The 22,951-nt window shown below is 55.5% G+C and overlaps 1 protein-coding gene across 1 annotated transcript in view; it reads right to left on the reverse strand.

Annotated features, from left to right (window-relative positions):
• Positions 1–22,951, reverse strand: part of FSTL4 (follistatin like 4) — a 381,100-nt gene that overhangs the window by 52,602 nt on the left and 305,547 nt on the right. The window contains exon 6 of the mRNA XM_021702002.1: positions 3,475–3,641. Coding sequence (XP_021557677.1) covers positions 3,475–3,641 — 167 coding nt within the window. The remainder of the gene's footprint in view (positions 1–3,474; positions 3,642–22,951) is intronic.

Raw genomic sequence — 22,951 nt, forward strand, 5'->3', positions numbered from 1 at the left:
ATCCTTGATGTTTGCAAGTCAGAAAAGTTTAATTACATGTGTCATTAGGATGGCATTCTGTAATAGCTCTGTGACTGAATTCATTAACAGAATTCTTAACAGATAAGACAAGACAAATTAATATTTTGTTGCCCATGAAAGCTTCTCATTAAGAGAGTAGTGAAAAAGTGATTAATATTTTGTTGCCAATCAAGATGTCTTGTACAAATGACAAAGAAAGGAGGCCCACACCTCGCGGCGCTCTCTCATCTGCCTGCCTTGGGGCTTTGTAGGTGCGGTGTTCCTGTACCAGGCGCCAAGGACAGTGGCCGGCGGCGTTCCGTCTGGGGCTGCGGTGGGCGGGGGCGGGTGTGGGCACGCTGCACGCCGAGGGGGACTCTAGGACTCAGCAATCCCCCATCTTCGTTCCATCGGGGCCGCCCCCCACTCCCCACCATGCCCCCCCAATCCCCATGCCCTCCTCGTCTCTTGCCTGATTTCCTCCTGGGCCTGCTGTCATCCCTGTCCCCAGAGTGGGGCTGCCACTTAGGAACACCTGCTGTGTGCTAGGCACGGGGCTAGGCGCTTCACACACACGGTCAGCCTGGAAATGCCCACGTAAGGAGGAGAGCATCATCCCCAGTCCCCCGCAGGCTCATAGAAGTTCAGCGGCTTCCCCAGGGCTGCTCTGGACTTGCTGGAGGTGGCTCGTCAGTGCATCCCAGGATGATGTGGACACCCCAGGGTCATATCTCCCTGCCTGGGGAGCCTCCCGGGGCTGCTTGTTGGGGACTCGGGCTGCAAGGTGCCGAGAATGTAGTTTGGCAGCGGTGGCAGTAATAATAATGAGGATAGTAAGATAAGGAATAGCAGCAATGATGAGGACAGTGATCGTAGTTAGCACGGGACACTGTGTGCTAAGAGCATCCCATGTGTCTTCTCATTCAGCCCTCACTCTGACCCTATGAGGCAGGAGCTATTATTTATCCCCGATTCACAGAGGAGGACCCCGAAGCTTCGAGAAGTCAAGTGCCCTTTCCACGCTCACTCAACTAGGAAGTGGCAGAGCTGAGGCTTCAACCCAGGTCCCTTTGCCCTCAGAGTCTGTGCCGTGCCGCCTCCCTCTGGGCCTGAGGCAGAGAGAGGGGTGTGTGTGTGGGGGGCGCGTACCTGCATGCATCTCGTGAGCATCCCTGGTGGGGCCGGTGTTGCCCTGCGCCCTCACGTGGGGGTTTCTGGGCAGCACAGGGCCCTGCCTGTTCGCAGGCTGCTGACTTGACCATGAGCAGCAAGTGTTTCCAGGGAGGTAATAAGAGGCCATTAATCTCTAGTTGCACCCACAATTAACCCAAATTGCTAACCTCACTGTGAAAAGTAGAAATGCAATTGAGTTGATGCTGGAGGCATGTTCAAGGGAGGGGAAAAACACTCAAAGTAATTTAATTAACCGATGGCAAGTACATTAAGAGGAGTTCTGCTTCCGCCTTTATTTCTGGTGTCTTTAAATAGAGCATCAAGTAACGCACATGGATGTTCAGACAGACATGGGCGGACCTGTCCTAGTTTTGAATTAATCACCACTGGCCAAACACAGTTTAAAGCTGATGCCCCACCCCTAGAGCTTTTGCACACACAAATCTGTGCATCCCAACACCTCCCCCACTCCAGTCTTTGCAAATAGGACACCACCTCTCCTTGCTAAGATCCCAGACAAGCCCTGGGCATCTCAGGCTCAGAAGACAAAGGACTCTGCCCACTCGGCATCTGTCCATCAAGCACCCACCAAGGTTGTGCTGGCATTGACATTCGGAGATGGGTAGGATTCAGGCTATGCTCAGTACCGTGGGGAAACTGCAAGGAAATAATCCTGCCCCACGTGACAGGGGTGGGAGAAGGGGACTCCTCGCCCGGGTGTGTCCAAGATAGCATCCCCACATTGGCCCGCCTCTTCCTATCTGCTTCCCCCATGATCTGCAGGGTGCAACAAAGGGCCTAGTGAGTAGCAGAGTCCCAACTTGGTGGTTTCTACAGAATTTTATGCTGGGCTCTCTCCCACAAAGCAGTCTCGCAGTTGGAAGGAATCTTCAAGGTCATGGGATTTAGCTGCCCTCGTGTGGCTAGTAGCATTGCTGACCATGGTCCTGCTTGAACTTGCATGCCTCTAGGAATGGGGAGCTCACTGCTTCCTGTGGAGGCTCACTCCAGTTTGGGGCTTCTGTGATGGCTGTCATGGTGTTCCATCTCAGCAGTCCAAACTGGTTTCTTTGTGGGGGCACCCTGGCCCTGTGTGCTTGCTGAACTCATGGGGTCACACAGCCCAGACAGGCTCCTGCTGCCCTAGTCCCTCCCTCAACACCTTAGAGATGTTCGTGGGAACTGACCACGCATCCCACAGGTCTTCCTTCTCGGGGCCAAGCACCCCATTCAGGGCCAGCTTGCCTGTCCTAAGCCAAGGAGACCAGGACTGCCTCCTCTTCTGCCTGAAATGGAGATGCCTGTTACTGTGGCTAAGACCTGTCAGCTATCCTGGTAGGGCCCTACATCGGTGACATCCCTCTGTCTTCTCAATGAACTTCTGGGAAGCCATCTTGCTCGTTGGGCCAAACCTGGGCCAGTCCATATACTTGAAGGATGCCCTTTATTCTTCAAGCCCAATGGAAGGGAGGGACTGCTAATATTCCCTTTCTGATAGCTAGGGTTGGTGGTTTAAGACGTTGCTCAAAGTCATGAGGCTGGTTTGGGGTGACACTGGGAGCCTAGTCCAGGCTGCACGGGGCCTCCCAGTACAGAAATATCCCTGTTGGTCACGGTAGGCTGCAGGTGCTCAGCTGCTCTCTCTTCCACTCCCCTCATCAAATCCACATTCCCACGTCCAGCCAACAAGGCCCCCAGGGCAGGCCACACTGGCCTGATCCCTTTCCTTTCACCTCCTCACCTGGTGCCCGCCCTCCCGCCCACCCAGCTGGGCGGTTCACCCCTGCCCTCCACAGGGAACCCCCATTCTCTCTCTTCCCCCTGTCTACATCCTCCGCAGCTGTGCGATCCACAGTCTCCCCTGGCTCTTCCAGGCACACGCCCTCCCCGCTCCACTGTCTCCCGTCTGGCCACGTTTGCTGTGGGCTTGTGGTCTTCCCTCCCGGTGGGCTCTGTCATGCAGTCTGAGCCCCTCACCTTCCATTCCCATGCCCACTGTTTGGCCTTCGCTGCCGCAGCCTGCCCGGAGGCCTCCCGCCCTGCCTGCCCTGCCTGCCTGGCCAGCGCGCCCTTTCCCTGTTGTGGGTCTGGCTGGCAGGCTTGCAGCGAACGTCCAGTCTATTCTCTGCACACGGTGGGACTTGGGTTTTCTGGTACTTCCTGCTCTCCGACAACAGGCTTGAAAGGCATCCAACGTGGGATGTTAAAATGAAACCCTCTCACCCTGCCACTGCCACGGGCGATTTGCAGGTTACTTCCCTGGGGCAGGTCTGCGTTCAGGGTCAGAGCCGAGCCACTTACATTGATGTCTTCCAAGGCCATGAAGTTGAGGGCCAGCCCATTGCGCTTCCAGATGATGGGTGGCCGCAGCTCTCCGCGGATAGCGCAGGTCAGCACGGTGCTCAGCCCCACGGTCACTGTGGCCACACTGACCCTCTCCTCGGGCGCGAGGCTGAGCTGAACCACCTCTGCAGGGGACAAGGAGAAAGTCATCAGGTGCACACCCAGCATGGGGAGTACCACTCACAGGCAAACGGCCACAGGGGTTCCCGGCAGGAGGCTGGCAGGCTCCCGAGAAACTGCTACGGCCTGCTGTCTAAACGTACCGACGGACTCTCCTTCTTGGGGGACGGGCCGCGACTTACGGGAAATGTTCAAAGGGCTCTGAGAGTCAGAGAAGTCAGGAGCCATAGCAAGCATAGGGAAACCATCTGGGCTATGGATTTATGAGTTGAGCCAAGCATGTGGGCTGTCACACAGGGACCAGGGGCCAGATGCGCGGTGGACGCCCTGCTCTGTGCTCCTGGGCCTCATGAAGTCTGGGCCTTGCTAAGTGCAGTCAAGGTCTGCTGGCTGCGCTGACAGGTTTCTCATCCGTCTGGGGGCAATTTAAAGGTTGCACTGTCTGAAGTCTGGGGAATGAACTGGCTGACCTTTGAAGGTTTGTTTCTGTCTGAGGATTCTTTGAACTTGGATTTGGATTTCTGTTCAGCAACCATGCGCTGTAGCCTTTAATTTTTTGAAGCGTACTTCAGGCTGTACAAATTATTAATCCTGCCACTTTATACTTGCTAACTGGCATTAAGACGGATCATTCTTCAGGCAAATGGGAAGGGTCTAAAATATTTGCTTGCAATCACAGGCTTTTAGAGATTTTCGGGATTTATGCGAAAGTTAATTGGACTCAGGCTGTTCATACACCGACATGGGATCAGGCTTGGAGGGAGAGTCACCAGCCCAGTGACAGGACTGCCTTCTCCCTACCCCTCCCCCAGATCTACAGCTCAGAGCGCCTGGGGCAGCAGGCAACGGTGGCAGGAGCTGAGCGAGGTGGGCTGGCTGGCTCTGAGGGTCTGCGCTTATCTGGGATGCCAGCAAAAATGCCGGGAGCCCTCCTGACTCTTACTACTCTTTTGGGACTTGGGGGTCCTGCCGGGGGTGGGGCAAGGCACAGAGTTGGGGACTGAGCTCCGTGACTCGGCGGGCCCCCTTTGAATTGTGACTGGGCAGCATGTCTATGCTCGCACCCTCTCGCCGGCGTGTGTGGGGAGGAGAAGGCGGTGGGGGGGGGGGGAGGTGGGGGGGATCGCAAACCCCAGCAGGTGTGATGCCCTGCAAAGTAGGTGAAGTGACAGCAAGTCCAGTCAGTCAGATCCTGAGTTAGCGAAGCCCTTTCCCCGCCAAAAACAGTCAGCGGCCCGGCCCTGGGCTCACGAAGATGAAAAAGATATACACTAGATGCTTAATCAGTGCTTGTTGGATGGATGGATGAAACACAGAGAAAATGGAAATAAGGAAGGAAAGGAGCCAACTGGCCCATGGAGCGGGGACACTCACACGCAGGAAAAATGTGACTCTCCGTGAAAGAGATGCAGGGGGAAAGATAAGCACCAAGTGATTGATGCCGACGCACCCAGCATAATATTTTACAAACATTAAAGTGATGCATTTCAGGTTCCCTCTTAAATCACGTCCTGCTTGCTGCCCTCCCACCTCTGAGTCATGAGGCTTATTGGTCAGGGCAGGAGAGAGAAGGCGCTCATCCTCCATAGCGAGCTCCAGGCTTTGGAGATTCAGAGGGGACAGAGAGAGGGAAGGAGAAGGATGTGCTACACGGGTCTGGCTTCTTCTGTGCTCTGCTGCCCTTAGGACTCAGAACCCAGATTGTCCGCGAGTGTAGAGGAGGTACTCCTTCCTCATCGGGCGAGCCACGAGGCTCTGTGGAAATAGAACACAGACCCCTTCCTCTTCCCAGGGCGTTGTGGGAATGCGGGAACCGGTGAGAAGGGTGTGCCTGTTGGCAGGTAGGTGAGGGGAACCAAGGCGGGCTCTAGAAGGGGGTGAAGCTCTCTCCCCACCCTCCCCCCTGGGGTGAGCCCATGAGGCCTGGCACAGAGCCAGAGGCCCCTGGGCTCCCGAATGGCAGGGAGAGGTCCAAAGGTTCCTGGCCACACACTGGAGGGCCCGTGAGGTGCTGTGTACCTCTGTGCCTGAGGACCAAGGCCCTAAGGGAATGCCCCTGGAACCTCCAGGGGTGCGTAGTGCCAGTGGGGGCTGCTGGAGGCCAAGCTGTGGGGGGACATCAGACACTGAGACAGCCCAGACCAAGAGCAGAACCTGGGATGACCCCTGCCAAGAGGACCCGAGACAGGGCAACTGGGAGTCGGCAGGGGGGACCGAAGGTGGCAGAGGACGGCTGTGTGCTTCCGTCCACACTCAGAAGCCAGTTTGCGGAGCAGCTGGGGACGCGGGGTGGGAACTGCAGGCATGAAGCATTTTTCTTAGATAGAGCATTACTTAATGTGGACTTGGTAGAACGACCCGCTCCGACTAAGCTTTACAATGGCCCGAACATTCAGGTGCATTGTCCTCCCAGCGCTGGTGGGTGGGGCTTGGGGAGAAGTCAGGCGGGTCACCAAAGGAAAGGACATTTTCTGTGCATGTTGGAACTCTAGTCCAACGACAAGGGAAAGAGCCACTGAGCCCTCAGGCAGCAGTCCCTGGGGGAGGGGGGCCATTCCTGGGCTACAGAGTCCTGTTCTCAAGGTGTGGTTCCCCACCCCCCCCACCGGCATTGCATCTCTCGCCTGGGTGGGGGGGCAACTGTTAGAAATGCAGATTCCTGCCCCTCTACCCCAGGCTGATAAATCTCTGGTGGCAGGGTGGGCATCCTGGTTTTAGCAAGCATCTCAGGGTACCCTGAGCCCTGACAACCACTGCCTTAAAAGATGGGGGGGTGTCTGGGTAGATGGAAGGGGAGAGTGCGGGGGGGCGGTGGGGGGAGGATGGGGAGGTGAGGTATTCTGGCTGGCTGGGGTCTCGTTTGGAATGTAAGACCTATGTGCAATGTCGGATCCTCCACGTGGCCCCAAGGTCATGTACTTCAAACAGGTTAGCACAGAGCTACAACCAAACAAACAAAGCAGCAAAAACCCGAGTGGGAAGGCTGCTGGGACAGCTGGTTCCAGCCTGCTTCCTCAGCGCTTCCCCGATCATCTGTATGTCTGAAGATGTGCACTTCGCGTAGGAAAGGCTCATGAAAAATTAGAATGCGTGAATACTGACAGAACCATCATAGTTCTGCTCCTGTCAGCTACACAAATATTAACCAAACGGCAAATATTTGGATCACTTAAAGTTTAATTAAATGAATGTTTTATTGGATTTAATGCATGTCAATATTCCCTGACTGGTTTAAAAATTCTGAAGAGATTGGTGGCAACCAAAGCTCTCCTTCTGCCCTTACTCCCAATTATTTACTGTTCAACATGCCTTCCCCAGGCAGGCCCCCCTCCCTGCTAAGTGACCTCCCATGGTCATTTCCCCGAGTGAGAAACGAGACAGCATCATGGGGCTGGGGCTCGAGTGAGCGGGGAAGATTCTGGACTGTGGCTCTGGACAGCTGACCTCCAGGCCTGGCTCTGCTGGTGACAAGGCAAGTGGCCTTTGGCAGGTCCCTTCCTGCCACTTGGCCTCGGTTCGGACATCAGTAAAATGAGGGATCGGATGAGGAGGGCTCTGGGGACCCATCTTGCTTTGGGCTCTGGGACTCTGAGGACATGGTTCTAAGCGGACAATCCTGCAGACCCTCTTCAGTCCTGCCAGGCGCTGGCTGGCTGCCCCTTCCCTCGCCCCCCAGTGCCATCTGCCTCTGCTCTTTGCCCACTTGCCCACAGCGCTGCCGGTGACGTCTCAGGTGGCAGCACCAACAGCTGCCAAGCCCGCGGGAGCTTCCCTCAGGATACCCCCTGAATCCCTGCTCTCCACCCCAGACACCAGCAGCCTCCTGTGCGCTCACCTCTGCAGGTTCCCGTGAGCACAGCCCTGCTCAAAAGCCGCCCACAGCTCCCATCACGCACAGAACTCAGAACAGTCCCTGCCTGCCCCCCCTTCTCCTCCCACATTACTTACCACGGTGCCCGCCAACCCCCATCCTATTCGTCTATCCTGAGACCCTCACTCTCTTGGCCCCTAGAGATGAGCTCAGGGAGGGTTTCTGGGACCCTGAAGTTTTTTTTTTTTAAAGATTTTATTTATTTATTATTTGAGACAGAGAGAATGGGAGAGACAGAGAGCACATGAGAGGGGGGAGGGTCAGAGGGAGAAGCAGGCTCCCCGCCGAGCAGGGAGCCCGATATGGGACTCGATCCCGGGACTCCAGGATCATGACCTGAGCCGAAGGCAGTCGCTTAACCAACTGAGCCACCCAGGCGCCCACTGGGACCCTGAAGTTTTAACACAAGGGGATGCTCAGATTATCTGTTGAAGATTGAAAGACACCTTCCTGCTGAATTTGTCAGGACCTTCTCAGGCTTAAGCAACAGAAACTCTCAGAAATGCTGGACGCCCTTAAGAGAAAAAAAAGGAGGGTGGTCTTAGTTCTCGTAACTGGGAAATCTAGCAGGGGTGGAGGAGGCTGTAGACGTCTGGGGCCCTCCACAAGGCACGCTCTACTTGGCTGCAAGACGCCCAGGGGTGGCCCCACACTCACACTGTCCCTGTGCATGGGACCCCAGAGAAAGGGACCAAATCTTTCCTGAGAGTCCAGGAAACAAGCATAGGAGAGAACTCTGACTGTCAGACGTGCCTCCTGTGTTCTCCCGTGAAGCCATCCCTGAGGCCACAGGACTGACCCGCGCTTGAGGCCTGGGCCCTGTGGCCACCACAGGGCCAGGAGCCAGGTGGTTGGAGGTGGGGACAAATGTCCTGACAGAAAGGGTATGTTGGGCGGATTGACAGCCTATGACTGCTACAGAGACACAGAGAAGGCTTTCTCTTCCCTCCGCCCCTTCCCAGTCCCACCTGGAAGGCTTGCCAGGGTGCATGGTGACAGGGGAAGGGAAGAGGGGCCATACTGTGACGACAGGGAGAACCAGCGGAACTGAAAGCTGGTTCAGGTTCCTGCGGCTGCCCCCGGCCTGCCCTTCTCTTGTGAGCTCTGGGGGCTGGGCTGGCCGGCACGGGGGACACCTCACCCTGGGCGGGGCACGGGAGGAGGGCCAGGCAGCCTGCAGCGTGTGGGGATGCCCCTGCATGGCCTTCTGCCCCCGCCTGGGCACGCGTGCAGAGCAGGAGACGCGGGTCCACTCACACCTGCCCTCTGCTCTGTGGGGCCAGGAGTGCCGGGTGGCGGGGGGAGCGAAGGAGGCACCGTGCAGCTCTCCAGGGCGGCGCCTGCACCAGGGCCCCCGAGGGGTCCTTCTGCGGCGGGGCTGCTCCCATGGTGTCTCACCATCTGTGGCCCCGCGGGCTGCTCTTCGGGAGGGTTGTCGAGGTTTGCGGGCACCATGCGACAAGGTCGGCCCTGTGCCCAGAGCGTGTGGGGCAGGGAGGGAGGGCTGGGCTGTGGGTGGCAGGGGCCCTGCAGGAGCCGTAGAGGTGCCCGCAGAGAGAGGAGGCTCCAGCTGTAAGAACTGGCACTGGAGGGCCGCCTGGCACGGGATCAGAGCAGGGCAAGGGAGTTGGGGACATCTGTGTCCCCGTGAGCCAGGCCTTCTGATATCCATGGGCTTCCCCTTGTTGCCCCCGGGACGTAGAGGCACAGATACACTGAAACTGTTGTCGACATCGGCAAGGCTGGGCTAGCACAAGACAGACCCTGGTGTGCCACCTAGCCTGACGACCATGTGTGGGGCCCTGGTGCCCGGCACACAGCAAGCAGGTGGGCTGCAGGCCACGTCTGGCTGCCAGCAGTCTCCTGGGAGACGCCTGCCTCGCTCTCTAGGCCCTTGCAACCAGACCAGTAAAATATCTGGTTTTCCAGACACAGATGTTGCAAACGCCAGACCTCAGCCCCCTCCTGGCACCCACGCTCTCCGTGCCCCTGGGAGCCTGCAGAGAAGAGGAGGCCGCAGGGGATTAATGTGCCCACCAGACGCAGGCTAACACCCTTCCTGAAAAGCAGGCGGCATAACATTTCAGTCTCGGGAGAATTGGGTTTTAGTTCCTATTACAGCTTTTCCTTAATCTCAGGCGCTATTTCTCACACTGACTTGAACTCGATAAGACACTCATAAAACCATCAGCAGCCTCTCACGCAGGATTCTGGTACTTCACAGCAATAGAAATTAAATTTCTCCAATTATTGTCAAGTTTGTGTTAGTTTTCTTATGTTAGAAATGCACTAATGGGACACATGCCTACCTGGATATTTGCTCTTTTTTCAAATGATGCTCTTGGTGGAAAGACTCTGTCAAAAGCTCAATCAACCTGCCCACACATCAGTATGTTGGACTGAGCCTCCGAGGGTAAACCCAGGCTCAGGAGCCTGCTTGGGAATTAGGACAATCTGGAGAGACCCCAGGCCGGGCACTTAGACATATTTTGTAGCTGCAGCCTGTTCTCACACTGTTCCCATTAAGTCAGGTGCTTCTAGTATGACCCGGGAGGCCCCCCACCCCAGGAGGCGTGGTGCCTGTTTGACAAACTCGACCGATCTGGTCTCATTCCTGAGACCAGGGTCACACTATGAAGTTGGTGAGTGGGACAGAAACAAAGGTGGAGGGTGTGTGCCCCATGTCTCCTGACCATATAGGGGACAGGTGACATCTCAACATCTCCTGGACCCAATAGTTTCACCCGGCCCTTAGAGGGTCGGGCTGCTTTGGCATGCCCTGCGGGAAGGTGTTTGGGGGGGGTACTCCGTGTCTCCTGTGTCTTGGAGCTCTTTGCACACATCTAGAGACACTTGGCAGCTGTGGGGCTAGGAGCAGATTGTCTTAGGACCCTTTCATCCTGACACACGTGTTTTGAGCACTGGGGCATGTCTGCCCTGCAGAGGTGTCTCTGGATCAGCCAGCCTTGCATGCGTCCAAAATTTCCTGTTTCTTTAGGCATGATCTGATTCAATTTTCCTGTCATTGTCATATTCCCTCTTGCTTGCTTCATTTTGGGGGATGGCAATAAACTTGTTAATTACCTGCAGATCTGTGGGTCATTTACTTTTTCAATTGACTTATGTTGCTTGGTGTTGCTGCAACCATTTTTTACAGTTTAGTTATTAAGCTCTGCTCTGCTCTTTGTAAGCTGCAGACAGAGACCCTCTCTGTAGGATCTCATTTGGATCCTCAGCACCTTATACAATTCCTGGCACAAAGAAGGGACTTGATAACCAGTTTTACGCAGTGGGTAGTGCTCACTCAACGATTGTTTATTGAGCATCTACTATGTGCCACAGTACAGTGGGAATATGCTGGCAAGCAGAGCAGGCCCGGATCCTGCTGATCTGGAGTTTGTGGCTTGGCAGGGAGGCCAACTGTCAGATGTGGGGTGGGGAGAAGAGGCACCTGGAGCCTGTCCACGGACTCCCGTGGAGAGCCCTTGGCATCTGCACAGCCTGACTGCTCTCTCTTGGTCAAGTCCTTCCTGGGTGCCCGGGGCTGGGCCCTGCAGGGGTGGACGCAGTAGACAGACCCACGTCTCACTCCCATGGAGCCCCTCTGTGATGTGGCCTTCTCCTTGTTTGCAGGAGGGGCCCGTGCAGGGGCATGTTAGCTGGGCATCCTCTGAGCTCCATGGCTCTGTTTGGCATCCTCTGGCCTAAAAAACCCTTCTAGCTCTGGGAAAACTAACCCACAAGGAGACTGTGGTAGAGGGAGAAGGAAGTCAGAGCTGAGCTCAGTGCCCAAGGGTTGTGACTTCACTGTCCTGGGGTGCCCTCGGGTGCCCTGGGTGTGGCACAGAGTAGAGGCGGCAGTCAGAAGCACGGGGGTCTGGGGTGGAGAGCCCAGGGTCTCCTAGTCAGCTCTCCCTCCCTGGCTGGTGTCTGTGCCTGGCGTGGCCTCGGACAGGCTGGCCGGGCTGTGTACCTCTCGTGCCCTGCCAAGTCTATTCCTGAAGATGATGGAAACACCTCTGCTCAAGGGATTTGCAAAAGGAGAGTATTTTTACTGCCTATTCCCCTGGTAGGTTTAGGGAGAAGAAAAGAAGGTAGTATCTTACACAATTAAACACTAGTTACTCAGAATTTGCAAAAATTCATACAGATGTCAAAGGCTGGATCTAGACTCTCCTGGACAACCTCTTGGTGGAGATGAGCATGTCCATGGGCCTCAGTCAATCAACTGAAGACCTGAGTAGAACAAAAAGGCTGAGTATTCTTAGTATTAGTATACTATTGCTAGTATTTGTATTCAGTATTCTGAGCTTTAGTATTTTGGGCTCCTTCTCCCTGACTGCCTTCTGGATGGGACACGGGTCTTTTCCTGCCTTTGGACTTGAACTGAAACATCATCTCTTTCCGGGTCTCAAGCCTGCAGGCTTTCAGACCGGAACTCACAACATTGGCTCTCTTGGGTTTCCAGCTTGCCAACTGCAGATTCTGGAATCTTAGCCTCCACAATCATGTGAGCCAATTCCTTATAATACCCACTCTCTCCATCCATGCATCCATGCGTCCATGCATCCATGCATCCATGCATCCATGCATCCTATTGGTTCTGGGTCTCTGGGGAGCTATGACACATGCAGTCATCATGCACACTCTCTTCTCTCCCCTTGTGGAGACTGTGTACATTTTGTGGGAGCAAAGAACACAGCCTCCTTCTTGCTGCCTAAGCCCATCAGAACTGATGAGGGTAACAAATTAGTCTTTACTCCATCATGCTACTGGGATTTTGGGTCTCTATAGCATTTGGTGTTGATTACCTAATACACCCCTTTGGAGACAAAGAAATTCAAGTTAATGTAGTTCTACAGAAGAAAGTGTAATGAGATGTGGAATGGACCTTTGAGAGGCCAAGTCATTCAGGTCAGAAACCTTCAGAATCCTCTGACTTCTGTTCCAATCCTCCAAACACTTCCTGTCCAGGGAGCTCACTCTCTTACCCCACAGCCATCTCTACTGCTTTCATCATTAGACAGTATCCAAACTCCCTGCTGAAAGGAGGGCAGCTGGGGGGGGGGGGCGGGGAGGTGTTTCAGGGTAGGCTGAGAGAGAATGTGTAAATAAAGGGTCCAGGATAATACACACTGTGCATGGGAAGAGCAAGATGCTGAGAGAGAGAAGAGCTGTGAGGCCTAATAAGATGCAAGTTGGGGTGGTGGTGGAAGCCTCTTTGAGCAGGAGATATTTCAGTGGAGATCTGTAAGAGGAGAAGAAACCGGGTAGGCCAAGAATAGAAGAAAAGGCATTCTCGTCAGAGAAAGAGCTCGTGCAAAGGCCCTGGGGTAGGATGGGGGCTTACTGTGCTCTGAGAACTGAAGCAGGCTAGTGTGTCTGAAGCACAGGGAACGATGCAGGTGTGTGGGCACACACGTAGTCAGAGAGGTGCTACATAGCCAGGCAGAACAGGCCATTGCTTCTTAATGGAAGACCGATTTTAATTTAAGGCAATGGAGGATTGGAGGACTGGAGCATTTTAAGTCAAGGAGGGATGTGATCTGATTTGCATGCTAGAAGGATCACTCGGGCCTGCTGTGTGAATGATGGGCCGCTGGGGGAGAGGAGAGGATGCAGGGACACCCTGTAGGAGGCTGGGGCTGTCTTGCAGGGAGAGCTAGGCCAGGACTGTGGGGAAGCAGAAGAGGAAGGGGCAGGGCTTGCAAGCAGTTGGGATGAGGAGCCCCGTGAAAGGGGTGTCAGGAGTGACTCCCTCCCATGCTCCTTGCTTGACCTCTTGCATAACACAGTGACAGTTCTTGAGGTGGGTGGGCTGGGAGCCTTGATGTGCCATCTCTGTCCTGACTGATAACCCTCTAAACTTTCCTCAGGCATTTGATCTGGAAAGTAGATTATGACCATATTCTTGGACTCTTCAATGAACAAGACTCAAGAGGATTTCTAAACTATAGCATTGCTGTTATAAAAAACCTTAGCCCAGGAAGAGGGGCAGACACAAGTCTCCACTGTCCAGGCTGCTCTCCCCATGTCCCTGGGGGCTGCAGCCTGAGCAGCAGAAGCCAGACAGGGGGGCCTATCCCTGAGGCACGCCTCACCCCGCCTCCACCCTGCAGTGCAGGCCACGGCCTCTTGGAGCGGGGACCCAGCTTCACACGTGCAATGGGGAGGAGCCAATGGGCCTTGCAAGAGCATCTATAAATATAGCTTGTTTTCTGTTTAATTATCCAGTCTCTTGAGAACGCTAAGTCATGCCTGCATTTTGTAAACAGGCATCAGCAAACCATTTTGGAGAACAGCTTACATCAGTGTATTTGTTTTGTTTCAATTCCAATTTCCTGAGCGTGCCACGGCTCTGATGACCTCCTGAGGAGGGGTCGCTGAGCCTGGCTGAGGGCTCGGCTGCTCCCAGGGCCCACGGAGCTCCTGGCAGCTTCTGTGTTTAAAGGAAACATTGCTCATAGCCTCTGTCCCTGACCAGCAGGCCTCCTGAGGACCTGGGCCCACCACGTCCTGGTCCAGGGTGTGCTATATTCAGACTCTGTGCACCCCCTCCCCGGGGGAATCCCTGGGTTCTGGTTTTAGGGTCCACCTGAGAAGTAGCCATTGCTCTGGCCACTGAGCATTAACATGGCAGGGAGCCCCGCTGAATCCCTCTGTTGGAAGGAGAGGAGGTCAGTGGGGGGAGTTGGTCTCTGGCGGCCTGGTTTGGGCCTTGGCAGCAGGGGTTCAGGGTTGGAATTTGGAGGAGCCCTGTCCCTCAGCGGCTGGTGATGCTATGGGCACAGGCAGGGCACGAAGAGCAGGGAGAGAGGGGGCCTCTGGGGACAAGGGTCAGAGGTGAGGCTGAAGGCACGTGGTCAGGAGGGCCTCCCAGCGATGGTGGGGACTTGGGGTTTTATTGCGTGAGAAGCCCTGGGGGAATTTTAAGCAGGAGACTACACTGGTCCGACTTATGCTTTTATCTTATTATTATTATTTTTAAAAGATTTTATTTATTTATTTGACAGAGACAGAGACAGCGAGAGCAGGAACACAAGCGGGGGGAGTGGGAGAGGGAGAAGCAGACTCCCTGCTGAGCCGGGAGCCCGATGCGGAACTCGATCCCAGGACTCTGGGATCATGACCTGAGCCGAAGGCAGTCGCTTAACCAACTGAGCCACCCAGGCGCCCCGACTTATGCTTTTAAAGACAATCTTTGCATCGGTTGAGACATCTTCCACTGCGTTAACCCTGACTGGAAACGGGGCTGACTAGTAAGGAAAAGCTGTCATCTCCCTAAGGGGAGGCCCTGGTGGGAGTTTCCAGGGCAAGTTCATCCCCCGGTGCCAGGATGTCATCGAGCCCTCAGGTTCTCTTCCTTGTGCCCTCCGCCCTCAGTGTGTGGCCACACTGGACAGCTCTGGGCATCGCGGGCAGGCGCTACATCGTACGGTGGGGGAGGGCGTCCTCCTGGCGTGTGAGCTGGGAGAACAAGGAAGCCCCCCGCTGACCTCTCTCAGGGTCCATCGGTCAGATTAGAGTCTGGCTCTCACCCCTAGAGCAACTACTGGCAAGAACCACTGACTGGCTCGGGAAGGCACGGGGCTGGGGAGCACATGGGCCAGCTGGGGCTCAGGAAGGGGTGGAGGGTGGACAGAACGGGCAGCAGAGGAAGCCGGGGGATGTGCTAGGAGCCTGTGTCCCGGGGGTCGGTGGCTTGGGCCACAGCAGTGACTGCAGAGGTGCTGAGAGGCCGATGGATTTGGGACACCTGTTGGGGGCAGGGCCAGATTTCTGATCGGTTGGGGGGTGGGGAGGATTGAGGGAAATGGACAGATCAAGGATAAATACTGGGATTTTGGCCTGAAAAATTGGGCAGGTGTTGGTTCCATTTGCTGATAGGTTGAGGGAGAAAGAGCAGACATTTTAGGTAAAATCCACGTTTTCTTTTATGGCAGTTGGAGGGGTGGGTGGTTGGTTGGTTAAATGAGCCTGGGGCTCAGAAGAGTGGTCCCGCCCAGGGACAAGACGTTGGGATCCACCAATGTCTAAATGATATTTAAAACCATGGGACCGGGGTTCCTGGGTGGCTCAGTCGGTTGAGCATCTGCCTTCGGCTCAGGTCATGATCCCAGGGTCCTGGGATTGAGCCTCACATCGGGCTCCCCGCTCAGCGGAGAGCCTGCTTCTCCCTCTGCCTCTGCCTCTCCTCTGGCCTGTGCTCTCTCAGATCAATCAATCAATCAATCAATCAATAAAGGAGGATGAGCAGAGGTCAGGCAGAGCCGGAGCAGGAGCCTACGAGGGAGGCTGAGGGTTCCCTGCATCCAACGCTGCCGGGAGCTCTGGTCAGACCACGACTGAGGTTTGATCATGGGCTTTGCCTCTGGGACCTGGACGTTTGGAATCTAACGTTTCATTAGAGCACTGGGGAATGAAGTCATCTTTGGATCGGACTGAGAGAGAACAGGAGGTTGAGTCGACGGGAGTTCTTTACAAGAGTTCTGTCATGAAGGGGAGCAGAGAAATGGATGGTGGGTGGAAGGTCAGGGAAAGAATTTTTTTCTCCAGGTGTCGTGTTGGCGAGCCCAGGGGAATGAACAAAGGGAGAGGGAGAACTTCATGATGCAGAAGAGAGAAGGGGCGCTTTTAGAAGTAAAGCCTCTGAGTGGGTGAGAGCGGGGAGCCCCCAGAGAATAAGTGGAGGCCTGGCTTCTGACAAGGCAGAGGCTTTGTGCTTCTGAACGGAAGCTGGGTGCAGATGGAGATGAAGGGGAGCGCCCCTCACGGCAGAAGGATGAGAGAAGGCCCATTTTGACAAAGGTCAGCAGTTCTCACCTTAGGGTGATTTTGCCAACTCCCCTCCCCGCACCCCAGGACATTTGGTAACGTCTGGAGGTATTTTCGGTTGTAATGACTAAGGGATAGGGTATTTTTCTGCAGGGGCATCTAGTGGCTACAAGCTAGGGATGCTACTAAACATCCTAGAATGCACAGAGTAGTCCCCATCCCAAAGAATTATCTGGCCCCAAATGCTGAGAGTGGTACCTGCGTGAGCTGTGGTAATAATAACCACAATCAGAGGTACTGAGGGGACTTGTACGGCCCTAAAACACTTACTCGTTACCCGTTGATGGTGCCCGTCCTCCCACTGGCCTTTCCCAGAAGGGTGGGGTCTGCGGGCCCATGAGGATGCAGCCCTGTCTGGACTCACCCCCATCTGGGGGGTTACACCGTGGGGTTTGGGGAAGCCCTTCCTCCCTCACCCTGGCCTGACAGGGACAAACTTTGCCCAGGGCTTCAGCCGTCATGCCCTCCTGCCTATACCAGCCTTGGATCCACCTGCTGTTCTCAGCAGTGGTGGGGTCTTGATGCAGGCATGTGACAGGGGAGGGGGACACGTCAAAAGAAGGTCTATTACGATCATTGTTGTGACACAGACACCAACTCATTTGCCTTTGCTGGAACCTTCCCTGTGTCAGGCAAGATGCATGGCCTCCAAATATTGGGATGTGAGAAATCTCTTTTCCTTGTATGGGATATTTATCTCTCTCTTCGTCTTGGGTAGGTTCTTTAAATTATCTTTCAGACAGAGCCCTGTAATATATGCTTTGTCCAAGGACAGATCTTGGTAAGAAAAATGCCTCTTGTTTCCCCTCCAAAGACTCCTCCGCCATCTGTCAGTTTGGAAATCTCCACATCTTGACCCTCGGCAAATTGCTTCTCGCTGCACCCGACACGGGTCCTGCCTTGCCAGGCACATGCGGGGGCTGCAGGCTGCCTGAGTGAACGGTCCCTTTTAGGGATGAATGAGCCAAAATCTCATCCACCTCTCCTCATCTTTACCATCACAGCCAAACTGCCCCTGCCCCCCTCGGAATCCCCCGCTTTGTCTCCGTCGAGACTGCTTCCGGACAGGACTTCATGATTCATGGAAGCAGCAGCTTCTTCCCTGGGGAGGTCTCCACAGGCAGCCCCTGTGCAGGCCTCCTTCTCCCCGACCTGCCTGGCATGAGGCCCCACCGGCGCCCTCCTCCCAGCCTTCTCTCCCACAGCTCCCCCTGAGCTCGAGCCAAAAGGAAGGAACTCCTTCCCCTTCTCCACGTGTGTCCTGCTTTCCCACGCTCACTGGCCATGTCAACACCCCCTCCTGGGGGAGCTCGGCCTTAGGCAAATATGCCCGCTTACATCTCAACTCGAACTGTCGGAAAATCAGTGTGAAAAATTCTAGGCTTCAATGACATCTCTGGCCTCTGAGGGTGAAATGGGTGTGGCCACTGCCCTGGATCCAGAGGAGGGACCTGTCTGAGAACCTGGGAGTGAGCACACATACACCCTCAAAAACAGAGAAGTACCAACAAGGAATCACAAGGAGAGCAATGAAACTAAAGGTTTAAAATATTGCCTTCTATAACTTGATACAAGCATCGTTTGGTGGGTTGATACTGGAGAGCTGGCCTGCAGTCCAAATGCGGGGGAGCCGTTCCCCGACTTCCCAGGGACTCGGAGGCTGGCAGCGGAGGCCCGGCAGGCAAGCTGCCCTGTGTTTCTGCACGGCTGGCAATCCTGGATTGGATGCCACCGGCAGGGCTGTCCCCATGTGGAGGACAGGAAAACAGAGGCCCAGAGAGTTACGGTGACAAGACCAGCACCTGCAGTTGAGAACACTGCCTTTTACCTCCTGCCACCCCGTTTCAATGCACTGGGGTTGGAGAGAGACGGGAGCAAAGATAAACTCGGGAAACAAACCCGGATCTCGTCCTCAAGCAGATAACAAGTTTGAGAAAGGCAACTTAAGAGTTAAACACGGTGCCTCTGCACCCTCCTACAGGGCCCTCCCGCCAGGTGGGGGGAGGTGGGCAGGAGACGCCCCTGGGTCTGGGCACGACTGTTCCTAGCTGGGGGAGGGACCCCTTGATCTGGATCTCACGTGTGTTTTGATTATGGTTGTGGCACTGAATGACTTTACGGTTACAACTGAACAGTTTCACGCAGGCTGGAGCCGCTGCAGGGGTCCCTGAGCCCCCGGCTGAGGCAGGGAACGTGCGCAGCAGAAGTCAGCATGCTGACAAATGGCTCCCACATCAGGAGGCCTGCAAGCCTGCTGTGGAGACGTGTTCAGGCTGTACCTGGGATGCAGCCCGTGTCGGGGACCGGCGGCCAAAGCTGTGCAAGGCCGAGCACAGCTTCTTTTTTGTGCATTGTGAAAACAGGCTCAGGATCAGGTTCAAAGGCGGCAGAAGTGTTTGGGATAAAATCATCATCTGGGTTCTAGGGAGTTGAGACTACAGCTCTTATGCCAAACACATAAACAAACCATACAGCTACCCCAGGACCAGCACTGCCCTGTCCCCACTTCTCCATCCCCAGAAGCCCCGGTTTAACCTCCCCAGGTATCCTGCTTCCTACTGACATCCGGCCACCTGGAACATCCCGTGAGGCGGTCCTTCCTGCCCACGGTAACCTCATCTGCACCAAGATGGCCCTGCACAGCCTTGCCTCCTTCTTCCCCTTTGGCCCATCAGGAAGCAGAGGGTTTGGAGAAACTAGTTCCTGCCAAGGAGCTGACAGCAGGCCCTGGTCCCAGCTGTTTCCGGTCTTACCCCACCTTTCTGTACCAGAGCCCTCACCTGCAGGGGTCTTGGGAAGGCTGGGGGTGGGGACATGACCTTGACAGCAGGAGGCCTCCACCTGCCCTCAGCTCCCCACACACCGCATGCCACGGTCTCCCTGTAGACCACGGGGACAGCACAGCAGTCCTTGAGAAGCACTGGGAGTCACTGGTGGCCATGGGCTCCTTCTCTTAAACCCATGGTGCTTTAGGAGAGTGGAATTCCCGTCCTGGAGCCCAGCTAAGCCCACCCTGGCTATGCCCAGCTGCGTGCGGCTACCCAGCATCGTGTGCCCAGCCAGCACTGCCTGGAACCCTCTGAGCATGTGGCCAGGTGTGGAGGCTTCTGCGTGCCAATGTGGGTTTCACAGCCACAGCCTGGGTGGCCAGGGTGGCTGCTGAACGTGGTTTCCATGGCCCTGACTGTGCGCGCTGAAAATGAGTTTCCTCTGTTGTGGCGCTTCTGCAGATCGGCTGGGAGTTGTGGGTGGAAGGGCTTTGTGCCATCCTGAAACCGCACTGTCTACCGCGCTCCTGCACATGAGGGGCCATCGCCAGTGAAATGTGCCCATTCAGGTATGGGGTTCACAGGGATGCCTGGCCCTCTCCCGGCTGAAGGGCAGCTGCGGCGGCTGCCTGGTGAACCAGGGCCCTGGCTGGCTTGCACACGGTCCACTTAGCAGCCCGACCTTGTCCCCCATCCCCCCGAGCTGCCCTCCACACTGGCTCCTCTTGGAGAGAAGATGGGGAGCCAAGCATGGGGTCAGCGGAGCCTGGGAAATTCGGGAGGGCCAGGGCTCCTCTGTCCTTCCCTGAGAAGGGGAGTGGGCAACCACCTGCCTCCATCTAGCTCCTCACTGACTAGGAAGTGGGGGACAGGGTCTCTGGCAATGGGAAGCAAAGCACACCATCTATCCCTGCCCTCTCCTGGCTTGGTAGGCAGGGGGCACAGGTGTCCGGGGAGCTAGGCATGTCCCCTTCTAGAGTAGGCCTAGGACCCTCTCCAGAGTAGTGGCCAGAGGAGGCCCATGACCTTGCTCCCACCATAGGAACCAGAAATGGGTAGGCATGCCACTTTCTCCAGTGCCCTCGGAGAGTGCGGAGGTAGCCACAAGTCACAAAGATGAAGAGTCTGACCTGCCCGCTGGGCAGGGTGGGTTCCTGGCCTTGTGTTGCCCTTGTCCTGGAGTCTCTGTGACCCCATTTCAGGACCGCTCTCCTGGAAGGAGGGATGGTAACAGCAGGAAAAAGCCTGGTGATTCTGGTTCCACACGTCTTGCCAGGGAGGGGCAGGAAGGGAGTAAAAGACAAGAGCCTGGGTTGGGTGGGGAGGAGAACAGGCTTAGGGACCCTGGAGCCTACAGGACTCGGGATGGGGGAAGGAGGTGGCCTTAGAGCAAGCATCCATCAAAGAGCTATGTGGCTGCCGGTGGCCGACAGGGCCTCTCCCTGGCCCAGGCTCAGGAGGGCCACAGGCTGGGTGAGAGGGTGTCCTGGGGCTGTGGTTACCCAGGCGGTGGCACAGGACAGCCCTGCATCACGAAGCATTTACACATCCACAATCACATCGACCCCACGGGTATGCTGGGTGGGGAGCATGTGCCCACCTCACCAATGGGGCCAAATGGGGCGAGTTGCTCCTGGGTAAAGGTCTTAGAGTGGATCCTCTCCCTGATGCATCAGCTGGCGGGGGCCCCAGCAAGGCCGCGAGCATCTGTGGTTGGGAAGGGCTCTCCTTCCAGCAGATGTCTGAGGCCCTCACTGAAGGCCCCCTTCACAGCTGCAGTGTGCCTGGGAAAGTAAATCTTCCCGTGGCTATCAGTCATTAACACTCAGGAGGCTGCGAGATTGTGTCTAGGTGGGGGGTTGGGGGGTGGAAGAGGGGGGCGTCTAGAGAACAGAATGGAAGCTTCCAGGAAAATGTCACTGGACACAGGAGGCGCTATCCCAACCTCCAAATTTCACAGGCCTGGGGCTCTTTCCGCCAAAGAAAGCGCAACCAGCGCTCCTGGGGAGTGCAGCAAACACCCCACCCTTGTGCCAATGTGTACTTTGAGCGCTTTGAGCCAGGGGTTCCCAGGCTGTGGACCCCCAAACGGGGCTCCAAACAGAGTCAGAGATGACTGGCATTTGCCTTTCTAGCTTAGGTCCCGGGCTCTGGAAGCTTTGCCTGTATTTCCAAAAGCTACCTTTGCTCGCTAACTGTCGCAAACCATGCGATGAAGTGCTGGAATTTAATCAAACGAAGCTCTAACCCTCCAGAAAGCGCTTGCCTCCCTCCGTGTCTGTCGCGGGAGCTCTCCTGACTGTTGTAAAGGTCACGTTAGGCTGTCCGAGCCCAGGGGCCAGCCCACCCGCACGCTCTGCGGCGCCTGCTGCTGTGCCCTGCTTGCCTGCCCGCTCGCTGACGAGGGCACCGTGTGAGGCCAGGCGCTCGCAGCAGGAAGCCAGGCCCGCCCCTCCACTAACCAAACCAGCGGAGATGTCAGGTGCAGTGGTGTGTGTGTATGTGTATTGGTCTGGCTGTTACTGCAAGGCTGCCAGTAGCCCTTCCTTTGGTCTGAAATTACTTCCTTTGTAACTTACACCCTTTGATGTCTTGGTAACAGTAAGAGCTACCAGTCCTTACTTGGCCACATGAAAAAGTGGCAACCCTAGAGTAGGTCTCTACATTACTTTTTAATGAAAAAATTAAGAATAAAACCAATTTTTTTAAAGTTGAAAAAGTTGGTCTGTGAAATCTGGACCATATTTGTTGGTTGTGACATGGGACACCAGCGTTCACCTCCCTCCTATTTTTCAGCCCCCTGTGCCCTTGGAGGCAGGAACGGCCGGTGGTCAAGGTGTGGACCAAACTGCATCGGGTGGGTTGAGAAGGAGTCTGGACCGCGCCCGGGCCCAGCACAAAAGAACAGCGTCGCTGATGTGCTGTGTCTGCCGGTGATGTGGGGAGGAACCTGCTGTCACTCGCGCCAGCCCTCCAGTTGAAAGCGAACAAGTTTGCATTAAAAAAAAAAAAGGGGGGGGGCCCAAATCAGTTCAGTGCATTCCAATCGCATCACAGCCAATATACAGCCAATATACAGCAGTTTCTGAAAAATCCAGTTGGTCATAACTCAAGTTTTAAAGGGGGCTTTACTTTGGGAACAGATGCCAGAGACATTGGGGTTGATCATCAGGTGATCAGAACAGAAGGAGAAACCAGGAAAAATCCGCTCAATGGGCCTTAGAATGAGCCCGGTCCACCAAGAATGGAGGCTGGATTCTCTGCTCCTGGGAGCTTCATCTGCTGTGGCCTGAGCTCTGACATCATCAGGGTACAGTGCAGAAAACTGGGCTTTAAACACAGAGCCAGTCAAAGCTGTGCCTTCCCACACCACATTGGCGGGGTGTGTGTGTGTGTGCAATCAGCTGATGCCCTGGTCCAAGCCGTCCCTCGAGGCCAGGCCTCTACCCTGCTGGACCTACCAATGCCGTTTGCCTGTGAACAGGGTCTGCAGAGGTCTCCAAGATAGGGTGGTGTGTCCTCCCCCGTCTTGCTGGGTTGCTGGCTGCAGAGGGGGGAGTGCAGCTTAGACTTTTATAAACACTGGTTTGGTGAACACCGTGCTTGGAAATCGGATGGAGAAAGGAGGCTGCCTTTGATGCCATCAGTCAGGCACGAAACCCTCACTGCCCCCGCACCTGGTCTTCTTCTCTCTCTCCTTCCCTCTCCAAGTCTTTAAATCAGGTCAACCTTCCTCGGCAGCCCCCAACTCAACAGAGCGTGCGTGCCGATCATGGCTCTTCCCGCAGGGTTCCGCTTCATTATCTCTGAGATTCCACATGGACACAGGGAGGAAGCTCAC

The sequence above is a fragment of the Neomonachus schauinslandi genome, chromosome 7 (genome assembly GCF_002201575.2).
Source record: "Neomonachus schauinslandi chromosome 7, ASM220157v2, whole genome shotgun sequence".
NCBI lineage: Eukaryota > Metazoa > Chordata > Mammalia > Carnivora > Phocidae > Neomonachus > Neomonachus schauinslandi.